This window comes from Coturnix japonica, chromosome 3, assembly GCF_001577835.2.
Source record: "Coturnix japonica isolate 7356 chromosome 3, Coturnix japonica 2.1, whole genome shotgun sequence".
Classification (NCBI taxonomy): Eukaryota; Metazoa; Chordata; class Aves; order Galliformes; family Phasianidae; genus Coturnix; species Coturnix japonica.
The window spans coordinates 77,530,523-77,556,300 of record NC_029518.1 but is presented as its reverse complement, the minus strand read 5'-3'; the positions used below and the strand labels follow the sequence as shown (position 1 = coordinate 77,556,300).

Sequence of the window (25,778 nt, the reverse complement as noted above, 5' to 3'; positions counted from 1 at the left end):
GGAATTGGCCATTGAGCGAAAATTGTTGTACAGGCCTGAATCCAAGCGAACTTGACCCTGAGAGAAGTGAGGGCCGATCCTGACATGTGGCAGAAAATCACAAGTACAGCACCAGAGAGAATTGCACAGTCATTGGTATCAGGATCTAAAGGATTCGTGGACAGATGGCCCCGAGTTGTTGAGCTGATTATAATGCTTCAAACCATCGATCAGCAGCTCCCCCAACTGCATGCCGCAGTTTCTGCCATCTCACGGCTAGAAAACCGAGTAGATGAAATGTGCAAGAAATTGTTTCCATCAACTAATTGTAATGATCCCGTAATAGTATCAGAAACAACTGATGAAGGTCAATCCTCGTACGGGCCACCAGGTCTAATGAAGGATCTGATCAAACTAGTCCAGTCCTACTCCCCCCTGCATCATCAAAAGTCTCAGCTGTTAAACGCACACGCTTCCCAGCTCGAGCAAAGAACAACAGTACGATTGCACCGCGTGTTTCCATGTGGCGCTACCTACGTGACCGTGGAGAAGACATGAGGAAGTGGCCATGATCAGCCCACGTCTGCACTACGAGCACGGGTGAAAGAACTACTAGACATACCAACCACCAGTGGAGTTGCTCCAGTCATCACAGGTAACCAATAGAGGGGCCCTGCCCTCAGTCAGGGGAGGGAAAGGGATAATGAGTTCATTGGACTGTGTGGATTCGATGGCCTGGCACATCGAAACCACAGGAATATAAGGCGCTGGTGGATACCGGTGCACAGTGCACCCTAATGCCCTCCAGTCATGAAGGGACAGAATCAATCCATATTTCTGGAGTGACTGGGGGCTCTCAAGAATTGACTGTGCTGGAGGCTGAAAAAGCCTTCACTGGCAAAGACTGGCAAAAACATCCTATTGTGATGGCCCAGGGGCTCCATGTATACTGGGTATTGATTACCTCAGAAGGGGGCATTTCAAGGATCCTAAGGGGTATCGATGGGCCTTTGGGTAGCTGCTGTAGACATGACACACATTAAGCAGCTGTCTGTTTTGCCTGGCCTGTCAGAGGACCCGTCTGTTGTGGGGCTGCTACGAGTAAAAGAGCAGCAGGTACCGATTGCTACAAAGACAGTGCACACGACGGCAGTATCGCACCAACAGGGATTCCTTGCTCCCCATTCATGATTTGATTCGCCAGTTGGAGAATCAGGGAGTGATCAGTAAAACTCACTCACCTTTTAACAGCCCCATATGGCCAGTGCGTAAAGCCAGTGGAGAATGGGAGGCTGACAGTAGACTACCGTGGCCTGAATGAGGTCACACCCCCATTGAGCGCTGCTGTGCCGGACATGTTGGAACTCCAGTACGAGCTGGAGTCAAAAGCAGCCAAATGGTATGCCACCATTGACATTGCCAATGCCTTCTTTTCTATTCCTTTGGCCGCAGAATGCAAGCCACAGTTTGCCTTCACCTGGAGGGGCATTCAGTATACTTGGAACCGTTTGCCCCAGGGGTGGAAAACAAGCCCAACCATTTGCCATGGGTTGGTTCAAACTGTACTGAACAGGTGGTGCTCCTGAACACCTGCAGTACATTGATGACATTGTTGTGTGGGGTGATACAGCAGAAGAAGTTTTCACAAAAGGAGAGCAGATAATCCGGATTCTTCTACAAGCTGGCTTTGCTATAAGCGAAGCAAAGTAAAGGACCTGCCCAGGAAATTCAGTTCTTAGGTATAAAGTGGCCAGGATGGACGTCGTCACATCCAGCAGAATGTGATCGACAAAATCACTGCCATGTCTCCACCAACTAGCAAGAAAGAGACACAATCTTTCCTGGGTGCAGTGGGCTTTTGGAGGATGCACATTCCAAACTACAGCCTCATTGTAAGCCCCCTTTATCAGGTAACGCGGAAGAAGAATGATTTTGCATGGGGCCCTGAGCAGCAGCAGGCTTTTGAACAGATTAAACAAGAGATAGCCCGTGCTGTAGCCCTGGGGCCAGTACGGACTGGACAGGATGTAAAGAACATGTTGGGAAAGCTGTTTGGGTCCTTCCAGCTTCTGGAAAGGGCAAACCTATCCGTGGAACTGTCTTTGCCCAGGGACCTGGGTGCACTTGGTGGGTAATGCAGAAGGATGGGGATGTTCAATGTGTGCCACAAGGGAATTTGATGCTGGGGGAGTGCAGTCAATAATTTTATGTATCTATATATATATATATGTTTGCATGTGTAGTGTATTTTAGTTATTATAGTTGTACATTTAGTTATGTTACATGCAATTCTACTATTTAGCATCACAATTTTACATACGTGTATATATATGTATATATATGTATATATTAACCATGATGTAATAATGTAGAATAAGGGGTGGAATGTCATGGTTTTGTATTTTATAATTTTGCTATCAGTATTCCACATCATAACATCATGTCAAGTATGGATACTTCTGTTGAATGTGCAGTCCACAAAAGAAGACTACATATCCCAGAGAACAACAGGAGTAACAATAAGTCACGGGACAGGACTCTATATAATCTCGTTCCCAGGCTGGAGTGCCCTCCTTCTTCTCTCGAACTTCTCGGAGAGTGGGAAGCGTTCCAGCCGTGTCGCCTAGAGTTCACAGTAGGCCTCTGGTTTTCGGAGACTCTCTCTCTCTGTTTCGTTCGATTTGTTAGCCTTATTATATTTATATTGTGTTATCTTGTATTTCGATATCATATTTAGTAAAATAAGTTTTTCCTCCTTAGATTGTCACTGTTTTATCCCACTCCCCTTTTCCCCCTCCTTTCCGGGCCCCGGGGGGGGGGCGTGGGGTGGCTTCCCCTGTCACGGGCATAGGTAAATCTAAGTAACCCGTGACAAGTGCTTAGAATAATAACATACTTAATATGTTGCCCAAGGAAGAAAAAGAATGGCTTTGGACATTTTTAAAAGAGATGTGAGACAAACATATCAGGAATGACAGTATAGAATTGTTTGATTTCTGTGGGATGAAGCTGGAACAGATGACATTTAGTGTTTTATTCTAGTATTAAGATTATGTAACAGGACACTACAACACTGAAAAAGATCAAAGGGCTCTTATGTTCTTATGGTGAACTGAGTTGTCTTAAGATTTGGTATGCCTCATGATAGTGTAAAGCAGTATAAGCATTTTAAATCAGTGGTTATGTAAGTAAGACCAAGAGTAATCTACATCAAAAAGTCTGGGAAATTTAGAACCAAATAGGAAAAGTCTTAAGTTGTTTGTTATATGATAGCAGAGCTCCCATTTAAAAGTCCTGTGCTTCTGTCCAGATCTGTATCTCCAATCTGTCACCCTATCTAAACACATTTCTGTAGTCTCACCAAAGGCAAGACCAGGCATGTGGTAGCCAAGAGAAGCACTGGACACACTGCATGTAATAAAAATATCAATGCTAACAGGGAGAAAAAGATTATTAATAAACAGGACATATGTACACAGTTGCAAATACAGATGGATAGGGGGCAGTACAGCTTTTGACACTCAGCCTGTAGTTGTCCAGAAAGTCTTTGCCTTTCATCTGAAAAGATCATAACAAGATCGATGAGCCACTTCATACTTCTCTGATGTTCATTTTCTGCATGTAAAACTTCTGCTCTATCAGTTCAATAGTGATTTTGAAAAACACTGCACTTTCCCTCTCACTTCCTTTCCTGTACATGACAACAAGCAAACCTCTGCTACAGGAGAGCAGACAAGCATATGCACTAATGGAAATTTTGTGATGAACTTTGTTTAAAAAATACATATATATTATATATTTTTGTTTACTATCAGTCAGTATCTGCTGCCAGGTACAAGAAACTAAAAAGATACACAGCTGCTAAAGATGCAACGACTAAACTGGAGCTGAACTGTATAGTGATAGGATACTGATCTAGAAAGGACTGCTGAGGATGACTTCAGCCTATAAACTACAATTGCAAACTACAACAAAAAATGAAGTATTAAATAAAAAAAATAATTAAAAAAAAATAATGAGGAGTATTTATGCTTAAGGGTAATTTTATCTACGCACACTACAGAATTCCATACAGTTCAAAGCATATTTTAAAATTTTAAAAATATGTGGAAGAGATGCAGGAAAAGCTCCACAATTTATTCAGCCACACCAGAATGTATGCTGTTGGCGAAAGCTTTTAGATTTCCATCTGTTTTATTGAGAACAAACGAAACCGAGAACTGACGATTACAGTGTGTATCTACAAAGAGAAAATACTTGGGTAGTAACAACTTTTGTCCTTTTGTGTCAAAAGGCAGTGAGACACAACAGCTCAAAGTTGATAACAAAGTAAACAAAGTATTTAATATAAATTTCTAATTCTGATGGCGATTGCTATCAGAAAAAAAAAGAAAAAAAAAAAAAGCCATATTCTGGCTTCTCTTCATGCATTCAAATCAGAACTGAATGCTTTTGGATTCAATATGTGCTTTAATCAAAACTAAGTAATTAGATTCAGTACAAGGTGGTTAATGGGCAACATTAACTGCCTTCTGGTCAACAGACCTAATGTAAAGCATACAACCAGCAATGTAGGAGTTGTTAGAATGCTCTCAGAAGAAATCACTTACACTAGCCTTCTGCTACTGGTTATCTTTTCTGGGAATAATTTAATAAAAGAGAATTCTGCAGATCAGATATTTTGTGTCAGAGATAACCCACCTCAAGAGAGCTGAGCCCTGTAGCATCCTTGTCATAATCTGGAATATATATGTTCTATCCTTGGGCAGTATACGTGCTCTAGTGATGCCTAGGAAAACTAGCTGTCAGGTGCTGCTCTAATGTTACCAGAGAAATAATCTATGCATTTCTGTTTCTAGCCTGAATGTGAAAGTGCTAAGGAAGAAGACTTCTGATCTAAGTTGTATAAACAGCTTTAAAAACATTATTCCAGATTTAACACTTTTCCCTTGCCACCGCAGACACTCCTCAGATTTGGGCAAGAAGCAGTCCCTGCCAAACCTACCATTCAAATGTAGTGAGTTTGGCTATGAGGTGATATCCCCATCACCACCACTGCCTCTCAGTAGCCCAGTACCTTTGGACTTGCCATTGCTAGCATCGAGTCACAGGTTTTGTGTCGAGTTAACAAGAGACCTTAAGACTTGTGTAATGGTCAGATGGATCTCGCCATGTTTGTTTTAGTTTTCCTTTGTTTTGAACAGTTTCCTGTTGTTATTATTAGTAAACTGTAGATAGGGTGCCTCAAATATATCAAAATCAGAAATTATAGAAGGTAACAGATCTGAGAAAGAGGTGTAAAAAAATCCCAACAAAAGCTGAAGAGTGAAGAAGAGTAAAGGCAAGTGTGTTAGTGAAGATGACACAATGTATAGTAAGTACTTACTATGCTCATTTTAAACTGATAATGCTGGACTTGTTCTAGCATGACGTTGCCAAAGATCAGGGGACAGAAACATGAATTGTTGCACTTGTTATAAACAGTCCAGAGCATACTGGAAAATATCAAAACCTCTGGTACAATGCAAGATTGTACTGCTAGATGTAAAAATGCTACAAATTGTTAAAACAGTGTTGAAGAATGCACTTTGTCCAAGACCAATATTTTTAATTTTTGTTGTTATCAGAAGAGGAGTTGTCTGCTAGAAAACAGAACATAAAATCCCCAAACCAAGAAGAAGCTGTTCTTAGGTAAGATGTCTCTTCCATTTTCCAAATTCAGTAACAGAATATTTGGGAGGAATGGAAAATGTACGCTGTGGAAATTGGCAGGTGACAGATTTCTCATATCAGAGTTCACTCACTGATTGCACATGTCATAACATAAAATTTAGTCCCAACAGTTTAGCTGAGGTAGTTATAATGAAAAATTTGATGCAGTAGGATATTCTGTTTTGATATGTATGTAATTTTGACACGTAGTCAGACAGAAAAGAAAAAGAAAATGGTGATCACTGTACTGAAATATTACATCATACATGACATCATAGTATATATATATATTACTTTTTAATACAAGAAAATATATATTAAAAAAAGGGAAAAAAAAAAGAGTATTCATAGAAAAAGTAGGTATTTCAGGAGAATTTAGATACATTCCTTCAGAAACTCAGGAAGATAAAGAATTTAAATAATCTTCTCCAGTCTAGCAATATGAGGTTTTCTAGACATTATTGCTTTCCATTTTTCTGAATTGATAAGGGCTTCTCAGCAACCTACAACTTTTTTTTTTAATCTAATGCAAAGTAAATTCCTTCATTTTAAATCACGTTCCAATCTATCTAAATTAATTAAATACACAGTCATGCCCCAAAAGATACTGATTTATGTTCTAAATGTATTATTTTATACATGACAATTGGCATCACTATTGAAAAAATATATATCTAAAATAAAGGGGATAAAATGAAATTAAAAAAAAATAAAATCTGATAACACATCTTCTAGAGCAGTGATAAAGTAAATCCTACATAAACTAATTAAATTTTTGATTGAAGAATTAACTTATCTTTTTTTTTCAGATGGTTCTGACTGTTGCTGTTCATCTTCTAATTTAAACAAATCATGCTTAGCATTTGCAGATGAGAACCTATTGGAGAGATGTGCCATGTGATTCTTCATACAAAAGAAATTGTGTAGATTTTTAGGGAACCATAAAAAGCGTTGCTACTGAACTATAATTGATTTGTTTTTCTTTCTTGCAATTCAATAGTTTTTTTTTATATATTAGCCTATCAAAATTCTATGTAATGTAATTTTCAGCATGATGAAACTTAAACAGACTTTTCTGCACTTGACTAATTTTTTTTGTAACCAAGTATTCTAAGCTGAATTCCTTCCAGGGGAAGCAGGTATGCTTATGCATTAGACAGAACGATAAATGCTCTCTAATAACCAAAGAAATACATATTGAATACTCTTTCACATTTGCATTGTGTTTGTTTTCCAGAAAGTTAGTTTTCCACACCTGACTGTGGGAAGCCTGCCCTAGGTGGAGCAGTGCTGCAAGCCAGCAGGCCAGCAGCACAGCCCCATTCTAGTAGCCCACTGTGGGTCAGGCCAGGGGAAAAAAGCAAAAAAAAAACCACCCTGTCTGCCCAGGGTTTAGGTTGGTTTCAAAAACACCTGCACTGAGTCTAAAAATAAGACAGAAGTACTTTGTTTTTGTAAGGAGGTATCAGTTAAAGGCTGCCTGGCTTTCGATTATCGGGTGCATATGAGGCAGAATATCTGCAACTTTAAATGTAGGCAAGTGTTGAAATATTTCTTGTGACAATTTCTTCCTTTGAATTACTGAGTACAGAACTGGAGATGATCATTGTGGAACAAATGATTAAGAGACTCAATGATTTTAAACTGTGCAGCTGTCCTGACATTAACTAAAATCTCTAGGTCCAAAAATTGTCCAAAAGAGGACAGATTTTGCAGACTCACTGAAAACAAGTCTGAAAGAGACTTAAAATCAAATGAACAAGAAAAGATTTAAAGCACAATAAATTATTAACTTTTACTTCGTGATGGATGTGTTGAGCTAGAAGACACCACACTGCATTTTGTAATCTTTATTTGTATATGTTCATTGTTAGAATGACAATTTGTTCAGCCACAATAGCCATTATGGGATTTCTCAGGCTCATAGAATACCACAAGAAAATACATAGATTTGATCTTCGGAAAACATATGGAAGGTTTTAAATGCAATTATTATGCTATGTAAAGCTTAAAGACTTATTAAGTCAACATTCAACTGATCTTAGATTTTGACTGTTCTTCTTATCTTGTAACAACAAACAAGAATGAGATGGAATATCCATAGAGCATTTGCATGGACCATGATATAAGTGAAGAAATCAGATCAACAATCTCTTGAATAGAAACTGTAACAAAATTCAGTGCCAAGTGCTATTAGGACCTGGCAGAATCATGATAATTGCATTTAACTGTGCTATGACAGGCGGATACATGTGATAACTAAAGTGACTTATGTGAAAAGTAAATATTAGTGATAATCCAGAGCCAGCTAATTTGTGTCACCTATTTCTATGATTACCTCCAAAAGAGATTAGCAGCTTGCAGCTCACATAAACCTTTTGCTTTCCTGGGTTTCTCTTCCCAACAATTTAAAACAATTCCAGCCTTATTCCAAATCATTCCTACATCCAGAAAGCATGCATGAAAAAATAAGTATTAAATTCAGAACCACGACAGGACTCCTTCACTACTGGTTAATTGTCTTTTAGTTTTAATATCAATAACTCATGGCTTTCAGCTGAACAAACCTGCTGTATTTCTGTGTTTCCATTTATCTGGTTAAATTAATTGGGTGATAAGATACTGAAGTCACTCTAGCAAGGGAAGTAAAAACCACTTTGGAGTTATATTATTTCTCCCTATTATTCATTGGTGTTACTTTACTAACATAGGGACCATTTCTACACGCAGGGACATATGCACAGTTTAAAATCATTCTGAATATAATCTCTAAAATTTAAAATAGGCGAAAGGGAAAGAATAGCCCTGTCAATTATTTGAGATGAAATCATGCTTTTTTTGTGTGTGTGTGTGTGTGTGTGTGCAGGACACTCATTTCCATTTATTTATTTATTTATATTTATTTTTATTTTAATTTCCTGGGATTTATGATGCCAGAAGAAACTCATCAAAATTCTGAAAAGAGTCAGTAATCAAAACCCCATAAAATTGCCACCTCCTTCTATATTGCTTGGGAATTCAATACCAGCCCACCTGACTGATGTTTGATTCAAGGTATCTTGGTACTTAACACCATGAGTGTGCTGGTGTACAGTATTGAAATTTCCTACTTCAAATACATTCAGGTCCTGATTATTCCTGGAATTATCCAGTCTGGATAAATGGAACAGATCTTTTTCTAATTTGGTCTAGTATTAAATGTGGAGGTTGGTGGTCCTGCCTGTGGCAGCAGTGGCTGGAGATTCATGATCCTTGAGGTCCCTTCCAACATGGGTCATTCTGTGATTCTAATTTAACAAGTCTTTCCTAACAGAAACAAACTGTCTCTATCTATCTCAGCCACCAGGGGTACCTGAAAGCCTTCTAAAAGATAAAACCTAACAAAGCATTATGTGGGAAGGAGACAGCGCTGCCTCTGTCTGTCAGTTTTTGTTTAGTACCTCTTTCCTATGGGATAATTACATTGATCTTGGATGCTGACTCCCACAAGAGGGCATTTTAGAGCAAGGTGTGATTTAATAGGGAGGGAAAGGCTTTTCCCTGTCTTCCTGAGAAGCTGCTTCACTTTATCTGCCTATCTGTTCTAAGTCAAGCAAACCCTTTGCAGTGGGCTGCAAAACTGCCAGCACTCAAGTGCTTGCCATTTTAACAATAAAAATTACTTTTGGGAGCAGACACTGAAAGAAGACTCCACGCTTCTCTCAGGAACCTCAGTTTGCTCAGGTGTTATTTCTGTCTAACTGTCTTTCCTCAGCAGGAGAGAACTGTTCTCTCCATCCAGGCCCGCTCCATCAAAACAGACAACTGTCTGCCTCCCACTCAACAATGTCCTTACAGCCCAGTGTGTATAGCACATTGGCACAACCAAACCTTGACCTGTGCTGGAATTTGCTGATTTAACCCCTGTGGCAGAGTACACTGGCTTCTGCCACCCAGCTGTAGCTTCAGCTCCAAATGACCCTCTGGGGAGGGGGTGACACCACCAGCAGTCACTGCCAGATGAACAGCAACACAGCAGGAAAAACAAAACAAAACAAAAACAAACAAACAAACAAACAAAAAAGTATTTATATTAAAAAAACCCAACTGGGTTTAAGACTAAAGAGGAAGAAATCCCTAGCATGAATATCCTCTTGGGGAAAGACTCAAAATGCTAATAAGTAAATCCTAAACTCCCCAATTTCTTGAGAAGGTTGAAACTGTTGCCTGTAGAATACAGAGGAACACTGGAGGAGTGAACATAATGAGAAAGAAAATAGGTAGATAATACCTATTCTTTGATATAACAATTTGGATTTTTTTTTAGTCTGTTATAAAATATATAATACCTTGCTAGATTTTAACTGGATGAACCATTAATTCTTGTATGTGCACTGTGTTTCCTTTTGCTTTTAAAAATATTTTGAATGTATCACTGTTTCTATGGCAAAATCTTTTAGGGACACATACATCAGTACTAGAACTCAGAAGTACACAAGATGTAAATGATACCATAAGGAAACAGTGAAAATTGAGCTAGTTGCAAGATATCAAAATCTGTACATCTCGTATCAAATCTCATACTGGTCGATTACATTCTTCTACTACTTTTTGCTTTTCTTAGAGCATACAAGATCAAATATTCAGAATTTGTCATCAAAGACTATTTCTAGGAAGGATGAAGCAATTGTCAGAAGGCTTGGAGAGATCTGATTTAATGACATCTGCAACAAACTGATGGTGCATTTATTGCACAACCAGCATAAGCATAGAGGAAAATATTCATTGTAACCAGGAGAGCCCTTATCCCCACTTCCATTTTCAATCAGTAGCTCACAATCAGTGCACTGGCTCATTTGTTTTCTCATGGAAGTTCATGTCGTACCTCTCTCTCTCTCTCTCTCTCAAAAAAAAAAAAATAAAAATAAAAAAAATAAAAAAAATCCAAAAAATATCCAATATCCAAAAAACATGCAGAAAACAGAGCTTTTCATAATGTACTATTATGTAACAGTGAACTCCTATGGGTTCACTATAGCCTCAAGCTTCCCATTAAAATCTGCCTATAATCCACTGGTAACTGCTTTATCACTCATGCATCAACATGAATACAGGATTATGAGTTCTTCCTAAAGAAAACATACGTTGTTTTGGGCAGTTTTTGTGACAAATACATTTTTTTTTTTAATATATATTTCTAGTTCTTTAGTGTAAACTCAATTATATCCGAAGGTACTTCTACAGGAAGTTTTTCTTGCATTTTGTAGTTAAAACTGTCTGGTTGAAACCTGCCCAAGAAAAGCTATGTTTTCCATTTTGATCCTTGCATCATACTAACAAAAGTTTGTAAAAGTTCACCTTTTAAAAGTATCATATTAAAAATACTCCTCTCGATAAGAACATGATGTAGCCATACTGGCAGCAGTTAGCAAAATAAATAAATAAATAAATAAATAAATAAGGAAACTACAATTGAGAAGGGAATAAAGCACATTTCAGTTTTGTAATGCAGAATAATTGTAGAATATGTTTTCAAGAATCAAGAAAAATCACAGACATCTTTAGGAACTGCAACTAATATCACTTTCACAGATTCTAAATTTCTGTGAATCATCTTACATTCCTTGTCTCCCATCTGCCGATTCTTAACTATTGCTAAAATAAGTATGAAATGTTCCTAAACTGAATGCAGGTGGTGTTACTATCAATGTCAAATGCTTTATTTACTTCTAACTTAATCTTGCCTCCTCATCCTTCACTACTCATCCCTTTAGCCTTCCATTTCTCCATAACTGCTCTCTTATTTTAGATTTTGAGCTCCCTAAAAACACACATTTGGTTTCCTATATGACTCCTGCTGACTCTGTTGGATTTCTGATGCTGCTAATCAAATGGCTATTTTTTGTTGCCATGGGTCATCTTAGAATCACAGAGTCACAGAATTGCTCACGTTGGAAAAGACTTTAAAGATCATCAAGTCCAACTGCAGCCTAACCATACTACCCTAACTCTAACAACTCTCTGCTGCTAAATCATTCCCTGAGTACCACATCCAAATGGTTTTTAAACACATTCAGGGATGGTGACTCAACAATCTCCCTGGGGAGCCTATTCCAGTGCATAACAACCCTTTCTGTTTTTCCTGAAATGTTTTTCCTGATATCCAGCCTAAACATACCCTGGTGCAACTTGAGGCCATTTCCCCTCATCCTGTCACCTGTCACCAGTGAGAAGAGACCAACTCACTCTCACTGCAATCACTTTTGGAAGAGAGCAATAAGGTCTCCCCTCAGAACTCCTTTACCTCAGACTAAACAGCCCCAGTTCCTTCAGTCTCTCCTCATAGGGCATATTCTCCAAGCCCTTCACAAGCTTTGTTGCCCTTCTTTGGACCCACTCAGCACCTCCATATCCTTTCTGCACTGAGGTGCCCAAAACTGAACACAGAACTCAAGGTGAGGCCTCACCAGTGCTGAGTACAGGGGCAGAATTACCTCCCTAGTCCTGCTCACTACACTATTCCAAGCCAGAATGCCATTGGCCTTCTTGATTACCTGGGCATACTACTGCCTCATATTCAGTTGACTGTCCATCAGTTCACCAAGATCCCTTTCCATCCCTTTCCAGCCACTCCTCCCCCAAGCCTGTAAGGTTACCTGGGGTTGTTATGACCAAAATGCAGGACCTGAAACTTGGCCCTATTGAAACTCATGCAGTTTACCTCCACCTACCAATTTAGTCTATTCAGGTCTTTCTGTAATGTTTTTCTACCCTTCTGCAGATCAACGCTCCCACCCAACTTGGTGTCATCTGCAGTGTCACTGGGGGTGAACTCAATCCCCTCATCAAGACCATTGATAAAGAAGTTGAATAGGAGTTACCTCAGTACTGAGCCCTGGGGGACACCACTCCTGACTGGCCACTAACTGGATTTAACTCCACTGACTCTTTGAGTCTGGCCACCCAGTCAGTGTTTTACCCAGAAAAGCATATGCATATCTGAAGCATGGACAGCCAGCTTCTCCATGAAGATGTTGCAGGGGACAATGTCAAAGGTTTTACTGAAGTCCAGGCAGACCACATCAACAGCCTTACCTTAATCCACTAAGGGGATCTTCCCGCTACCTCTTGTGACATATTAATAGTATTCATTTACGTCATTGAAACCAGTACCTGCAAGTCAGTGTGTTCCAGTCCCTGATATCACAGCCAATTAGTTGTTAAGATAGCATATTTTCTGAGATAGTTTTATTGATTTCCCTATGATCCTGTTAGCTGCTTGTCACAGTAAGTAAGTTCACGAAGACTGTTCCCAATGCAAAAGTTATTTTCTTAAGCCTGGTAGACACATAAATAATCATGCAATTCCCAGGCTATTTATCATAAAGAACTAATGGCATCTTTCTTGAAGAGCAAATTGTTCTCTTGCTAAAATTGTATTCTCATTTCTATCTGAAATACAAGAGAAGTATGGCTGTGATACGATCTTCTGAAGACAAATGCTACCAGCTTTATCTATTCTTGCTTACATAGTAAAAGATTAAATAATGTTTTTCACAGACTGCGTGTTTTCTGAACACTTTTTATCTCAATAAAATATGTTTTTTCTTTCCATCAATTAATCAAGCATCTCACATATTGCTTTCAGTCTTTATCACATTAGCAAGGAAGCAAAAGCAGATTATTAATACTGCAGAACACTGATTTGAATTTTTATTTCTTATTACTAAAATACTAAACAAAATACAATCATGAATTTGTTGTTGTTGCTTTGGTTTGTTTCTTTCTTTCTTTTTGAGCTACTTAATGTGCTAAGTAGAGTACAATAAATCTTACCAGTGAATCCTGGTGGACAAACACAACTGTAGTCTGCAATCAAGTCCAAACAAGTTGAATTGTTTTCGCAGAAGCCATAAGTGCACTCATCAAAGTTGATTTCACAGTTAAGTCCTTCAAACCCTTTGTTGGAAAAACAAAACAAAACAAGAGCTAGATGTTATTCAGCTGTGTGTCTTCTTTTCCAAATCATTTTCTGAAGGTATTATTTCTTTTTCCTAAAGAATAGATTATTTACAATTTACTCATATAATACGACTATCTGTCTTTTGGAAAAATCTTCCTAAAATCTTTTCCTGTGTTATCATTAACAAAAAAAACAAAAAACAAAAATAAAAAAAAACATATGACCATTAAACATGATTTCAAAATAGTTAATAATTGAAAGAACAGGCTTAGTATTCAGTATTTTCAATAATCTAGTTGAACTTTCTATTCAGCAGAGACTAAAGAACTGGTATACTCCTGCCATTTTGAGGACAGTACAGATGAAGTTAAGTTGTGCTGGGATTTGGACATCTGGTCTGTTTTAATAATCAAATCTGAAATAATTACTTATCTAATTTTTTATTATTATTATTATTTTAATTTTCTTATTTTATTTTATTTTATTTTATTTTATTTTATTTTATTTTATTTTATTTTATTTTATTTTCTCATTTAATTGTGACTTTTAGCAAACTAGCAAGTCCAGAAGGTTTTTTTAACACTGGAAATTGGAAGAGAACATCCACTCTAGTATCTGACATTTTATGGTCTTGTAAATGTATTCTAATTCATGGTCATGCTTCAAAATGACTATCATTAGTGCTGTCACAGGCCATGACTGTGGGAAGACCATGACTAATGCTAAGCTATCAACATCTTCAGTGCAAGGCATATTCTCATAATTTCTCAGACTGACCATGGAACCAATTTCCACTGATCCTTAAGTCATAAAACTTTAGAATTATCCTGAGTTCAGTAATAATGTATTCAGAAGCACTTCTCATTTGCAATCAGAGTTTAATCAGACACATGTCTCACAGGTAACAAGAAAGACACAAAATTATTAATTTAGATGCCAAGATATATTTTTCTGTAAGATGATCAGGCAATCTAAACAGAGGAATGATCTTTTCCAAGTTAAATTTTCAACAACCTTCCAATATCTTTTCTTTGTTTCTCATTTAAACTAATGATGAAGGCTGTAGTTAAAAGAATTATTTATATCAATTTTGTGTTTCATGAAGAATTTCTATAGTTATCACCACCACCACAATGCTTGTAGTAATTTATATATATATATATAAACTTTCTAAACTATAAAATCAATTCGTAATCAATCTCTAACTACAAAATATTATTGTTTGATATTAAACTCATATATAAGGCATTTTAAAATGCAGAAATAAAATGTCAGATTGTAAGCCACAGATTTTTTACTTTTAAGCTACAACTACAATTATAATATACATTAAAATATTCAGCAAGAACTCATTTGTGAAAGTATTTCAGAAACACACTGTAATTTTAAATGTTTTATAGTTTTTCAGTTTTCCTTGAACTACTTTTTTTTCTTGAAGCTTCTCATTTGTTCAGATAATTTATATAACTGGACAATACGCATTCTTACAGAACCATACCAAAACTACTGTCTGCGTAAGTTTTAATATTTTTGCACTGAAGAACTGTTATAAGAACATTATCATAGCCACTATGATTTTCTTCCCATTCTCAGTCAGAAAATTTCAAATTAGTATATCAGGATAATATGTTTTCTTTATACGCTTCTTCATTGAATTTTCCATGATTTCTACATGCAATGTATTTATGTTCTCTTCACTTGTTCACTCATTATTATTATTATGAGGTTTTATGTGATAAAAGCAACATGTATATCTGCCTCCATTTACTGTGAGTGTACTTGTTTTATTGGGCACCTTAATGGAGAAAGATGCAAATGAAACCAGAAAAAAATAACTAACTTTCATAGACAGGAAATTTTAACAATGATTTTCAAGACTGTCAAGAAAATATTCTGCAGACTGCAGGTAATTTTGAAAATTGTCAAAGAAAAAAAAAAGTAAATTATTTTTGAACAATTTACCTTCAGGGCAAAAACAACTGTATCCATTGACATCACTGTGACAGACAGCATCATTCAAGCAGGGACTTGAATCGCATTCATTCTTTTCTATTTCACAGTACTGTCCTGAAAAACCTGCCAAGGAAGCAAGGTGATCTTTGATTTTCCTCATCTTTATGTGTGATTTTAACATGAAACTATTATTCAAAATGATTTACTGTAGTTAAAACCAAGACATGTTTCATTGAAAGATGAACCTGGAAATCAGAACTTCTGTATTTTATTAACAAATAATTAAATTTCACACATTTTTTATCCAGCATCACAAATACGTGTCTTTATTCCTGAAACAAAGCAATAAATAAAACAGGCAGTACTTCCAGAAAGTAACAAGAAATTCATAGCTTTATGCTATAATCACACATTTTGCTCATAATAGAGTCATTTCAATATTTTATATACCTTCTGCGAATTCTGACATGTTAATGTAAGAGGTGGTACATCAATTATCTTTCTTTTGTTGTCTTATTCTTTCCACTGCTGAGATGTAAAATATACACAAGTACATTGAGGCATAACAAACACATGCCATGCAAGTCAGATTTTCAGCATGCATGAATTGTATAGCTTAATTACAGTGGGTGAGGATGCTGTCTATATACCTTAATAAAAGAAGGAAAATTAAGCATAATTAAAAGCAAAATGCAACTCAGTTAACACAAATTCAATAGAATACAGGAGAAACTGGGCATTAGACATGCTTTCAAAAAAAACCAACTTATTTTTATTCTTGTTTTAAACAATTTTGTCATAACATCCCCTACACAACCATCCCTATTTAGATTATTCTGGATTATTTGCTATCATATCTTTCTAATGATTGTACCTTAATATCAAACAAAATGTAGATGATCTGTAATAGTAATATGTTGATAGTAGGTGGTCCAAAGTGGGTATTACTATGAGGTAATCTGTAATTCCATGTCTCTCTAAACAGGTGGTATGATTTACAAGCACTGCTAGCCATATTGTTATATTTTGAAATATCATTAGCCATCATTTTTGGGAGGACCCATTACTAATTACTAACAATTGAATATTATACAAGGAATGGTTATCTGATTAAGAATATATTATTTTCTCACAAGCCCTATTTTTAAGAAGCTAAAACTGAACCATTGTTTTTATTTGCACGTGTAATGAAAGAAAACCAGGATATTATAAATGTGGTTTTATGCAATAATTGCTCTGAAAATAATGCCTACTATTTTACTACACTGGCCAATGATGTCAGAGGTGGATGGATGTTGTTGGTATGGCAGCAGAGGTTGAACCTTCTCTCCAATAATCCATTACATTTTGTTGCCATGTAATAGGCATCTGACAAAATGATGTCTGACATGGAAGTGCCTATGAAGCAAAAGCGTGGAATTTAATTCATCTGTGTGAAAAAAAATGGCACACATTGATGTTCATTGATGCTTTCTAAACATTTTGAGAGACCAAACAGTGGGTGTGAACACAGTGAGGCATGCACAGGTGGTACATTTCAACAGTGGCAACAATGAGAGCAGGTCACCTCCACTGGTGCAGATTAGGTGTTGTAGGGATGGGATCAGGAAGGCCAAGGCCCAACCGGAACCAGACTTAGAGAGGGGTACAAAGAACATGAAAGTCTCCTATAGGTACATCAACTGGAAAAGATAAGTCCAGGAGGGCATACCCTCTCCAGTGGGCAACACGGGTAGGATAGTAATGACAGACAAGGAGAAGCTGAGGTATTTAACAACATTTTTTACCTCAGTCTTCACTGACAACTGCTGTACACACAGACCATGAACAGATGATTCAGGAAGTGGGAACTGGGGAAACATTGTCTCTCTTCTGTATGCAAAGATCAGGTTCACAACCACATGAGGAACCTGATTGTCCATAAATCTATAGGTCCCAGTGTATCCCTGAGTCCTGAAAGAATTTGCTGATGTAGTCACTAAGTCGCTTTCAGTCTACACAGTATTCAAGGAGAGTCCATAACAATGCTAAAAATAGAGGAAGAATCACCTCTTTTGATTGACTAGCTGTACTGTATTTAAAGTACTCCAAAACATGGTTTACCCTCTTGACTACCTGTGCACACTGCTGGCTCTTGCTGAGCCTCCTGTCTCCATGTACATATCTCTTTTTTTTTTTTTTTAATCCATTTTTTATCCATTTACATACCTTGATTTTATATATGTATATGTCTATGATGACTTATGTTCTCACTTAGTCATCAGTCTGTTGATAAAAACAAACTAATAAACATTCCATATTTCTTCATAGGTCTTATTTATTAGTCAAGCTCCTGACTTTCCTGTTCCTATACTCCTGTATAATACAGTTTCTAGCTCATGCTATAATGTGCAATATATCCCTTAACTATATCCCTTAATTATTACATTTTTTTCTAAAAAAAAAAAAAAAAAAAAAAAAAAAAAAAATCTATATATCTATAGAAATATACATATTTGTTACTTTTGGGGCAACTGTATGATGTTTGAGAATCATATCTAACTTACATTATCTACATCACCCAAATTGTCCTGCCTAATTTCTTAATGAATGAAGTAATTTAAAATATTTTTTTATTTGAAAAACAATAATTTACCCATGCATTATGAGATTAGATATTGTGTACAAAAAGAGAAACGTCAAAATTAATTACTATAAATCCTTTATTAGTAAATTTTAGTGCACTATATACACATGAATTGTCACATATTTAATTGTTCTCTAATTCATAAATTATTTCTGTTCTAATTATTTCTATGTCTATTTCTAACACACTGTAAACTGGGAGCTTTGAAGAACATCTCTGATTCGTTTGCAAGTTATTAGCTTTTTCAGAGAATTCAGCAAAGTTTGTGAATTTAAACATGTGGAAGAGTATGTTTGGTGGCACACGTAGTTCCAGTGGTACCATGTTAAAATTTATACAAATTTATCTACAATATCAATCTGTCACGTCAAAAACTGCAAAACTCTAAGATTAGGGCCTTCATTAAAGTAGCAATTATTATTGTCACAACTTCTTGTTGCCTTGCCATCCTTTCAGAGGGAAAATAATAGTAATTTTTTTCATGTCATAGAGCAAAAGATGGGAGCTGGGGAAAAAATGTTGTGATGAAAGGAGATATTCTTTAGCTTATTGGGAATTAAAGAGAATTCTTCAGTATGTTAGCATTTGTTGTTAATTACTAAAAAAAACAAAGTTATTGCTGCTTTTATTTATTATAATGAAGAATCTTCATATTTTGGCCTCTCTGAACTATTCTAGTTGGAAAAAAAAATAATGAGAGAACACTACTGTTTTGATAATTTCTCATCTTTCACAGTGACAGCAATCATCTTTTAGCCTGTGTTCATCAAAGAGATTTCCTCCATTAAAAGAAAAAGAAATAGATATACCTACTTATTAGAAGTACTCAATAACAGAAGAAAGATAGATTGAAGATCTTAGAATATTTTTCTATTTTATGACATTACTTCTCAGGGAAAAAATAAAATAAAATAAAAGTACAATAAAAAAAGGTGAGTATTTTTCAGACTAACAAGAGATCCACACAAATCACAGGGGATAACATACCTCACTTTCTGAAAGCCCTGGTTTTGAAATCAGTCTTGTTAAACTGTGATTGACAATTTTCCTCCCTGCAAAGGCATTCTATAACATCACTTCCCTATAGCTCATGAGAAGCTGCAGAGCTCATTTTACCTCCAAAGGTAAGGCCGCTGAGATCTCCTGTTAGATTCCTTTAAATAAAGATTAGAAAGAAGATAGACTTCTCCCCATGGAAGAGAGAAAATATCAAAGATAAAGAAATAATTTAAACTACCTCCAGAAAGAAATATTTTTAGAAATGTAGAATGAAGATTACTTTTTGGATCACCATCCCACTATAAACAGACAATGGCTTAGAAAAAGTTGGATACTGGATAAGTAAGGGCAAATTTTATAGCAAAAGAAAGTACTACGTTTTTTGCTTTACTTTCAGTGTGATATCTTCAAATTTATAAGATTCAGAGAAGTACAAGAAGAGTATTGAATGCAATTAAAAGAAGAATATGTTCATGCATTACATTTCTATTGTTTTAAGTTACTGCCAGAATGGCCTGATTGTGTTTATAGTGCTACAATCACAGAATGTAAGAAAGTTCTTATAGACAGAAAGCCAAAGCCTATCCAAGGTTGAATCAAACTAAGTGTGAGGAGCAAGATGGGGGAGGGTGGTGAGACTCCACCTGCAGCACTGCATTCAGCTCTGGGGTCTCCATCATAATACACAGACCTGTTATAGTAAGTACATACAAGGGCCACAAAGATGGTCAGAAGGCTGGAGCACCTGTCCTAAAAGGAGAGGCTGAGAAAGTTGGGGTTATTCAGCCTAGAAAATAGGAGACCTTGTACAAATAATAACTTGTAAAAATAATAAAAGCATGTAATAGAAATGTTAATAGCTTATTTTATCATATCAGCAAACATCTAACACTAAAACAATATTTTAAATGCAAGAAAAACAGTATTAAGTCAGAAAATTTCTCAGTAGTAGCATAGCATATTGAGTACTCATTGAAAAGATCCCTCCAAATCTTGTATTAATTTTATTTTTCTGCCTCCTGTAGGTCTGGGCCAGCTGCTGGGAAGATCTATTTCCTTGTGTCTGTACAGCTGGGAGACCAGGGGACCCAGCTACTCGGTAAGCTGAGTGTGTAAATTCTGGTACTGGGGGCATCTATGGTGTGTATGAATGTGCACATCTGAGCATATGTGTGCATATTCATGACTAGCTGTCATGTGGAATAGCTTTGGACTCCTATGCACAGATACCAGGAACAGGGCAGCTACTGGATAGACTGAACTTCTGAGCCCAGCTGCTGGGAAAATCAGGGCACAGCCAATTTACTAGTTGCTAGCATAAATACACCAAATGCACAAGATGAATTGGCAACCTCTTAATTAGCAAAGAAAAGTGCAAGTGATTGTACTAAAGAGTACAAAGTGCAAACAGATCTATATATTTTATTCTCTTCTGATGGTAACAATCACTGAAGAAACTTGGAAAAAAATGCTAAGAACACTGAAATAAGCTTTTAAAATGTAAAATACAACTTCTTTGAAACTAAAATGTTTGCACTGTATTATGACAATTAGAGCAGAAGAAAACACAGATGAAATGCCCTTTTACATGGGAACGTATTAATAAACATAGGACACTTATGTTTTGCCTGTACATTTTAGCTTTTTGGCCTTTAGGGAATAATCCATAATTAGCTGCCAAACCACCTATTAAAGGTCATTTTTTAAAGTTTTAATTAATTAGAATTGTTTTCTTTTCAGTTCCATTGGCTTTGCTAAAGCTAGCTGAGGAATAGATACCTAGTTGGAAACTAATTCAAATTGAAAACCTGACTTGCTATAATTTGGATCAAACAACTTTCATTTTTGTGACTAAACAAGCAAAGACAGAATTATCTTCTTCTTGAAATTCCTTGAAATATAATTCCCCTTATATTCTGCTCTATCTTAGCGATCCATGTAATAAAAATTTTGCTCCAGAAAAACCCAGCATTTTATGGAGAGCTTTTTAACAAGCATATTACAAAGGTCATTTTTTAAATAACTAATACTGAACATTCATAGCATAGTTTTTGCTAGTAGCATGAAAATGCTTTAGGAACTGCTACGGCCCTTTCAGGATCAGAAAAAATTAAAACCAACCACTCTTTTTCACCTTAGCATTAGCAATTGACTTAATCTGAAATCTGAGGAAGTCATAGTGACTTGAGATGTCTCAGCCCTCAATTTTCCTGGATAAGAAGTTGCAAGGGTTCCCTTTGACAAGCCATGGCAGAGGCAGCCTCTCTCAGGAAGGACTTTACTGTCCAGCATCAGTTCCTGACATACTGAGGATATTTGTTATAGCAGGACCAGCAGGCCAGAGGAAACTTCACAGGGGCAAATAGGGAGCTGCAGATACAGAAACATGTTTTTAAAGATGCTGATGAGTAATTCATTATGTAGCTTCTATTGCAGCTGTTCAGAGCTGCCAGTGGCATACTGTAAACCAAAAGAGAGGAAGAGAAGAAAATGAATATGTAAGTTTAATATGCTTTATATAGGACTGGTTTTGCATGTACAGTGTGAATTACCCACTCTGCAAGACGAGTAAAGAAAACAGTGCAATAGATTTCTTCTTTTTCTTTTCACGTCCTTATGATATTGATATTGATATTAAGATAAAATTGAATAAGACAACAATATAAATAAATAGAAAACTAAGATTTATCTGAGTGCATGAAACTGTACGAATTTGATAAGATTTTACTTTGGATATGCTACAAGGTTCACTAGTTTCATTCAGATGAAAACACGAGAACAGAGTTATGTGAATGTTAACACAGGACATTAAATTCTCATTAACAGGTAGAACATGAAATGCTGTTTGATGGGAAATAATTTATTTGGCTTTAATTAGCTTGCAGTAATGAAACCGTGAAACTAAATATCCAGTTAAAGCTTGTTTGAATAAGAATATGAACAACCTCAAGGATGATCATACATATAATATATGAATAACAGATCCATACAACTCTATATCCCTATTTTACATTTTATTCATATCAATAATTCAAAATTTGGAAAACTAAGGAAAGTTGGTTTCCATAATATTAATGCAAGACTATAATATGAAAAAATATGAAAATAGAAAGTTAGTCTGTACAAAACAAACAAATATTAATAATCCCAATTAAGACTCAAGGACAGCCTTTCATTTCTCTTTCATATCTTCCATCACTGGATGGAAGCCTGAGCATCTTTATGATATGAAAGCTTTCCTTTACAATTCTGTCAGTAAAGTACTTCAAGTGTAAACTGAACCTATAATTTCACAGCCACAAAATCACATTATCACAGAATTATCAAGATTGGAGGGGATCACTGGGTTCACCTGGCTCAACCCCTGCCCAAGAAGGGACTTTCAGTGCAGGATGCCCAGGACCTAGGTCCACATCCAGGTGGCTTCTCAATATCTCTAGAGAGGGAGACTCCACATCCTCTCTAGACAACTTATTCCAGTGCTCTGTCTCCAGCACAGAAAAGCAGATGAAAACCTGAACATGAACCAGCAGTGTGAAGCCCAGAAGGCCACCTGTATCCTGGGTTACATTAGGAGAAGGGGACCAGCAGGGAGAAGGAAATGATTGTCCCCCTCTGCTCTGCCCTTGTGAGGCCCTATCTGGAGTACTGCATCCAGGACTGGGGCCCCCAGTACAAGAAGGATGCAGAGATGTTGCAGAGGGTTCAGATGTGGGCCATGAAGATTACCAGAGTGCTGGAGCACCTCTCCTATGAAGAAACGTTGAGGGAGACAAACTTGTTCAGCTTGGAGAAGAGATGGCTCTCTCATTGCAGCCTTCCAATACTTGAAGGAAGCTTACAAGCAGGAGAGAGACCAACTTTGGGTACAGTCTGATAGTGACAGAAAAAGTGAGAACGACATTAAACTAAAAGAGTATGTTAGGAGGAAGATTTTTTTTGTTTTTTTGTTTGTTTGTTTTTTAAAAGAGGGTGCAGGAACAGTTTCCCAGAGAGGCTGTGGATGCTCTGTCTCTGGAAGCATTCAAGAACTGGTACAAGATGATATTTAAAGCCCCCTCCAACCTAAGCCATTCAAAGATTAAATGATTCATAGCCTTTTTTCTCTTCAGTATGTCCCTTAACACTGAGGAGCCCAGAACTAGACAAGACAGTACAGGTGTGCTGTCACTAATGCCAGGTAGTTTACATGATGGCTTTTTGCTTTTAGCAAAACTATTGAGCTCCCCCCAACAAACAGCAACAACAACAACAACAAAACAAACAAACAAACAAACAAACAAAAACACCCACCACTTCTACATAAGTCATAAATAGGAAGAGCACAGATTCATAAGCAAAAGAAAAAAAAATTCATTTCTGTTCAGATTACCTGACTAGATAAGCAAACAACTTTAATTCTTGCAGTGATCATAAGTTTATTGCCATTTATAAACAGAAGCCTTTTAATGTTATCAAGCATCAACATACCAGCAGGAACAGCTGCACTGCATTAATGAAGTAAATAAAGTTAATAAAAATAGAACTTCATTTATGTAAGTATTATAGTAACAGCTTTTTGTTGGTTCACACATAGAAGAGGAGGAGGACAGGCTTCCTTTTCCTCCTCATTATCTGCTAGTTTAACAATGATTTTTCCTCTATGTAAGTACTCGATATTTGTCTTCACCCTCTTACACAATATAATGACTTTGGCAGCCAAAACATCATGCTCTGTGAACCTGGAAACAATTTGTTCCTTTATCCATTCAAGTTCTCTCTTCATCAGCCAATAATAAGCACTATCATAGCATCATACCATATCATGTTTCTATGACAATATCTCAAAGAAAATATAGTGACAATGAACATTAATCTAGAGCTTGACAGAAAATGGTGATTTTTTACTGGCATAAGAAGTAGGCAAATTATGCTTGGTATAAAGATTTTGACATAACCTTTACTTAATGCTGCTAAGTAACAACTGCTATACAACTCTTCAACTCTTCTCTACACTTAGGACTTGAGGGCAAAACACATCTGAAAATGAATATTAAAGGAGCTTCAACTATTGCAAGGCAGGTATTGGTAACTCAGTTTCTGAGACTGCACATTTAGAAAAAAAAACACAGCATAATAATTATTAACTAAAGATATAATTTGTGTTTTTTTGTTTTTTGTTTGTTTGTTTGCCAGAGTACTCTTACACCAAATTAATTTGTTTTGGCTATCAGGCATGAGCTCACTGTGTATGCCAACAGTTGAGCATTATTTTGCTTTTAAAAGACAAATTTTAAAGACAAAATAATAAAATTTTTTTTAGTATGCCATAAAAACCAAGAATCTATTGGAAAAAAAATGTAAAAAATGCAGATATCCCAGTAAAAAGCATGGAATGAAAACACATTTTAATACATTATACATGAATTATATTCCTGCTTAAGAAGTAAATCTAAATAATTCTAATTCTCAGCAGGAAGGACACTTCTGTAGACAAAATAACCTGCAGTATGTCAGGAAACTGACATCCTCACAACCTTCTTCTTGACCCCACTCCAAGGTCCAAGTCCTTCCTATACTACAGACCCCAGAAAAGAAAGCAGTACTTTCAGTACGGTCTCATGAGTGCAGAGAAGGGGGAGAGAATAGCCCCCTCTATCTGCTTGTCACACTGCTTTTCATTCAGACCAGGATATGATTGTCTTTCTGGGCTTCAAGAACACACTTCCGTGTCACGTGAAGCATTGATTAATGAGAAGCTCAAAGTGTTGATTGCTGAAAAGCCTCCTCAATGTTCCTTTTCATCCATCCACCCCTCAGTCTGTACTGATAGCAGGGATAGCCCCACCATGAATTGTGTACCTGGCTTTGTTGAACTTCATAAGGTTTCCATGTGACTGCATCTCAGGCTTATCAAGGCCTCACCGGATGGCACTCCTTCCTTCCAGCATGTCAAGCACACCACACAGTTTGGTGTCATTTGACTTCCAGCTCAAATGTATTGTGCATAACATATGCAAACAGAAGTTACTCAACTTACATATAATCCCAGATTTGCATGGGGGGAGAAAAAGAATATTGAGGGATCATACTAGCAACCTTAAATCTTACTATCCAAAATTTTGAAACCTATTCTTTTAAAATCCAATTTCTGGGTGTATACACAATTTGTATACTCAAGTAAGTATTTACAAGGAAGGAGAAGGGTAACAAAGCTGGAGAAGGGACTAAAACACAAGTCTTATGAGAAGCAGTTGAGGGAATTGTTAAGTCTCAGGAGAGACTTTATCACTCTCTACAACTACCTTAAATGAAGATGTAGCAAGGTGGGGGTCTGGCCTCTTCTCCCAGGTAAGAAGTGATAGGATGAAAATGACTGGCTTTAAATTATATCAGGGGAAATTCAGGCTTGATATTAGGAAAAATTTCTGCTGAGAAAGGGTGATCAGGCATTGGAACAGGCTGCTGAGAGAGAGGTGGTTGAGTCAGCATCCCTGGAGGTGTTAAGGAAAGGGTAGATGTAATACTTAGGGACATGGTTCAGTGGTCAGTATCAGTGGTAGGTGGATGATTGGACTAGATGATTAT

The 25,778-nt window shown here is 36.6% G+C and overlaps 1 protein-coding gene across 2 annotated transcripts in view; it reads right to left on the bottom strand.

Annotated features, from left to right (window-relative positions):
* The window catches only part of EYS (eyes shut homolog), a 771,550-nt gene that overhangs the window by 512,472 nt on the left and 233,300 nt on the right, over positions 1-25,778 (bottom strand). For both annotated transcript variants that reach the window (XM_015859149.2, XM_032443873.1), the window contains exons 13-14: positions 15,596-15,709; positions 13,507-13,629 (exon numbers count right to left, since the gene is read on the bottom strand). In XM_015859149.2, the coding sequence (XP_015714635.2) occupies positions 13,507-13,629; positions 15,596-15,709 (237 nt within the window). The remainder of the gene's footprint in view (positions 1-13,506; positions 13,630-15,595; positions 15,710-25,778) is intronic.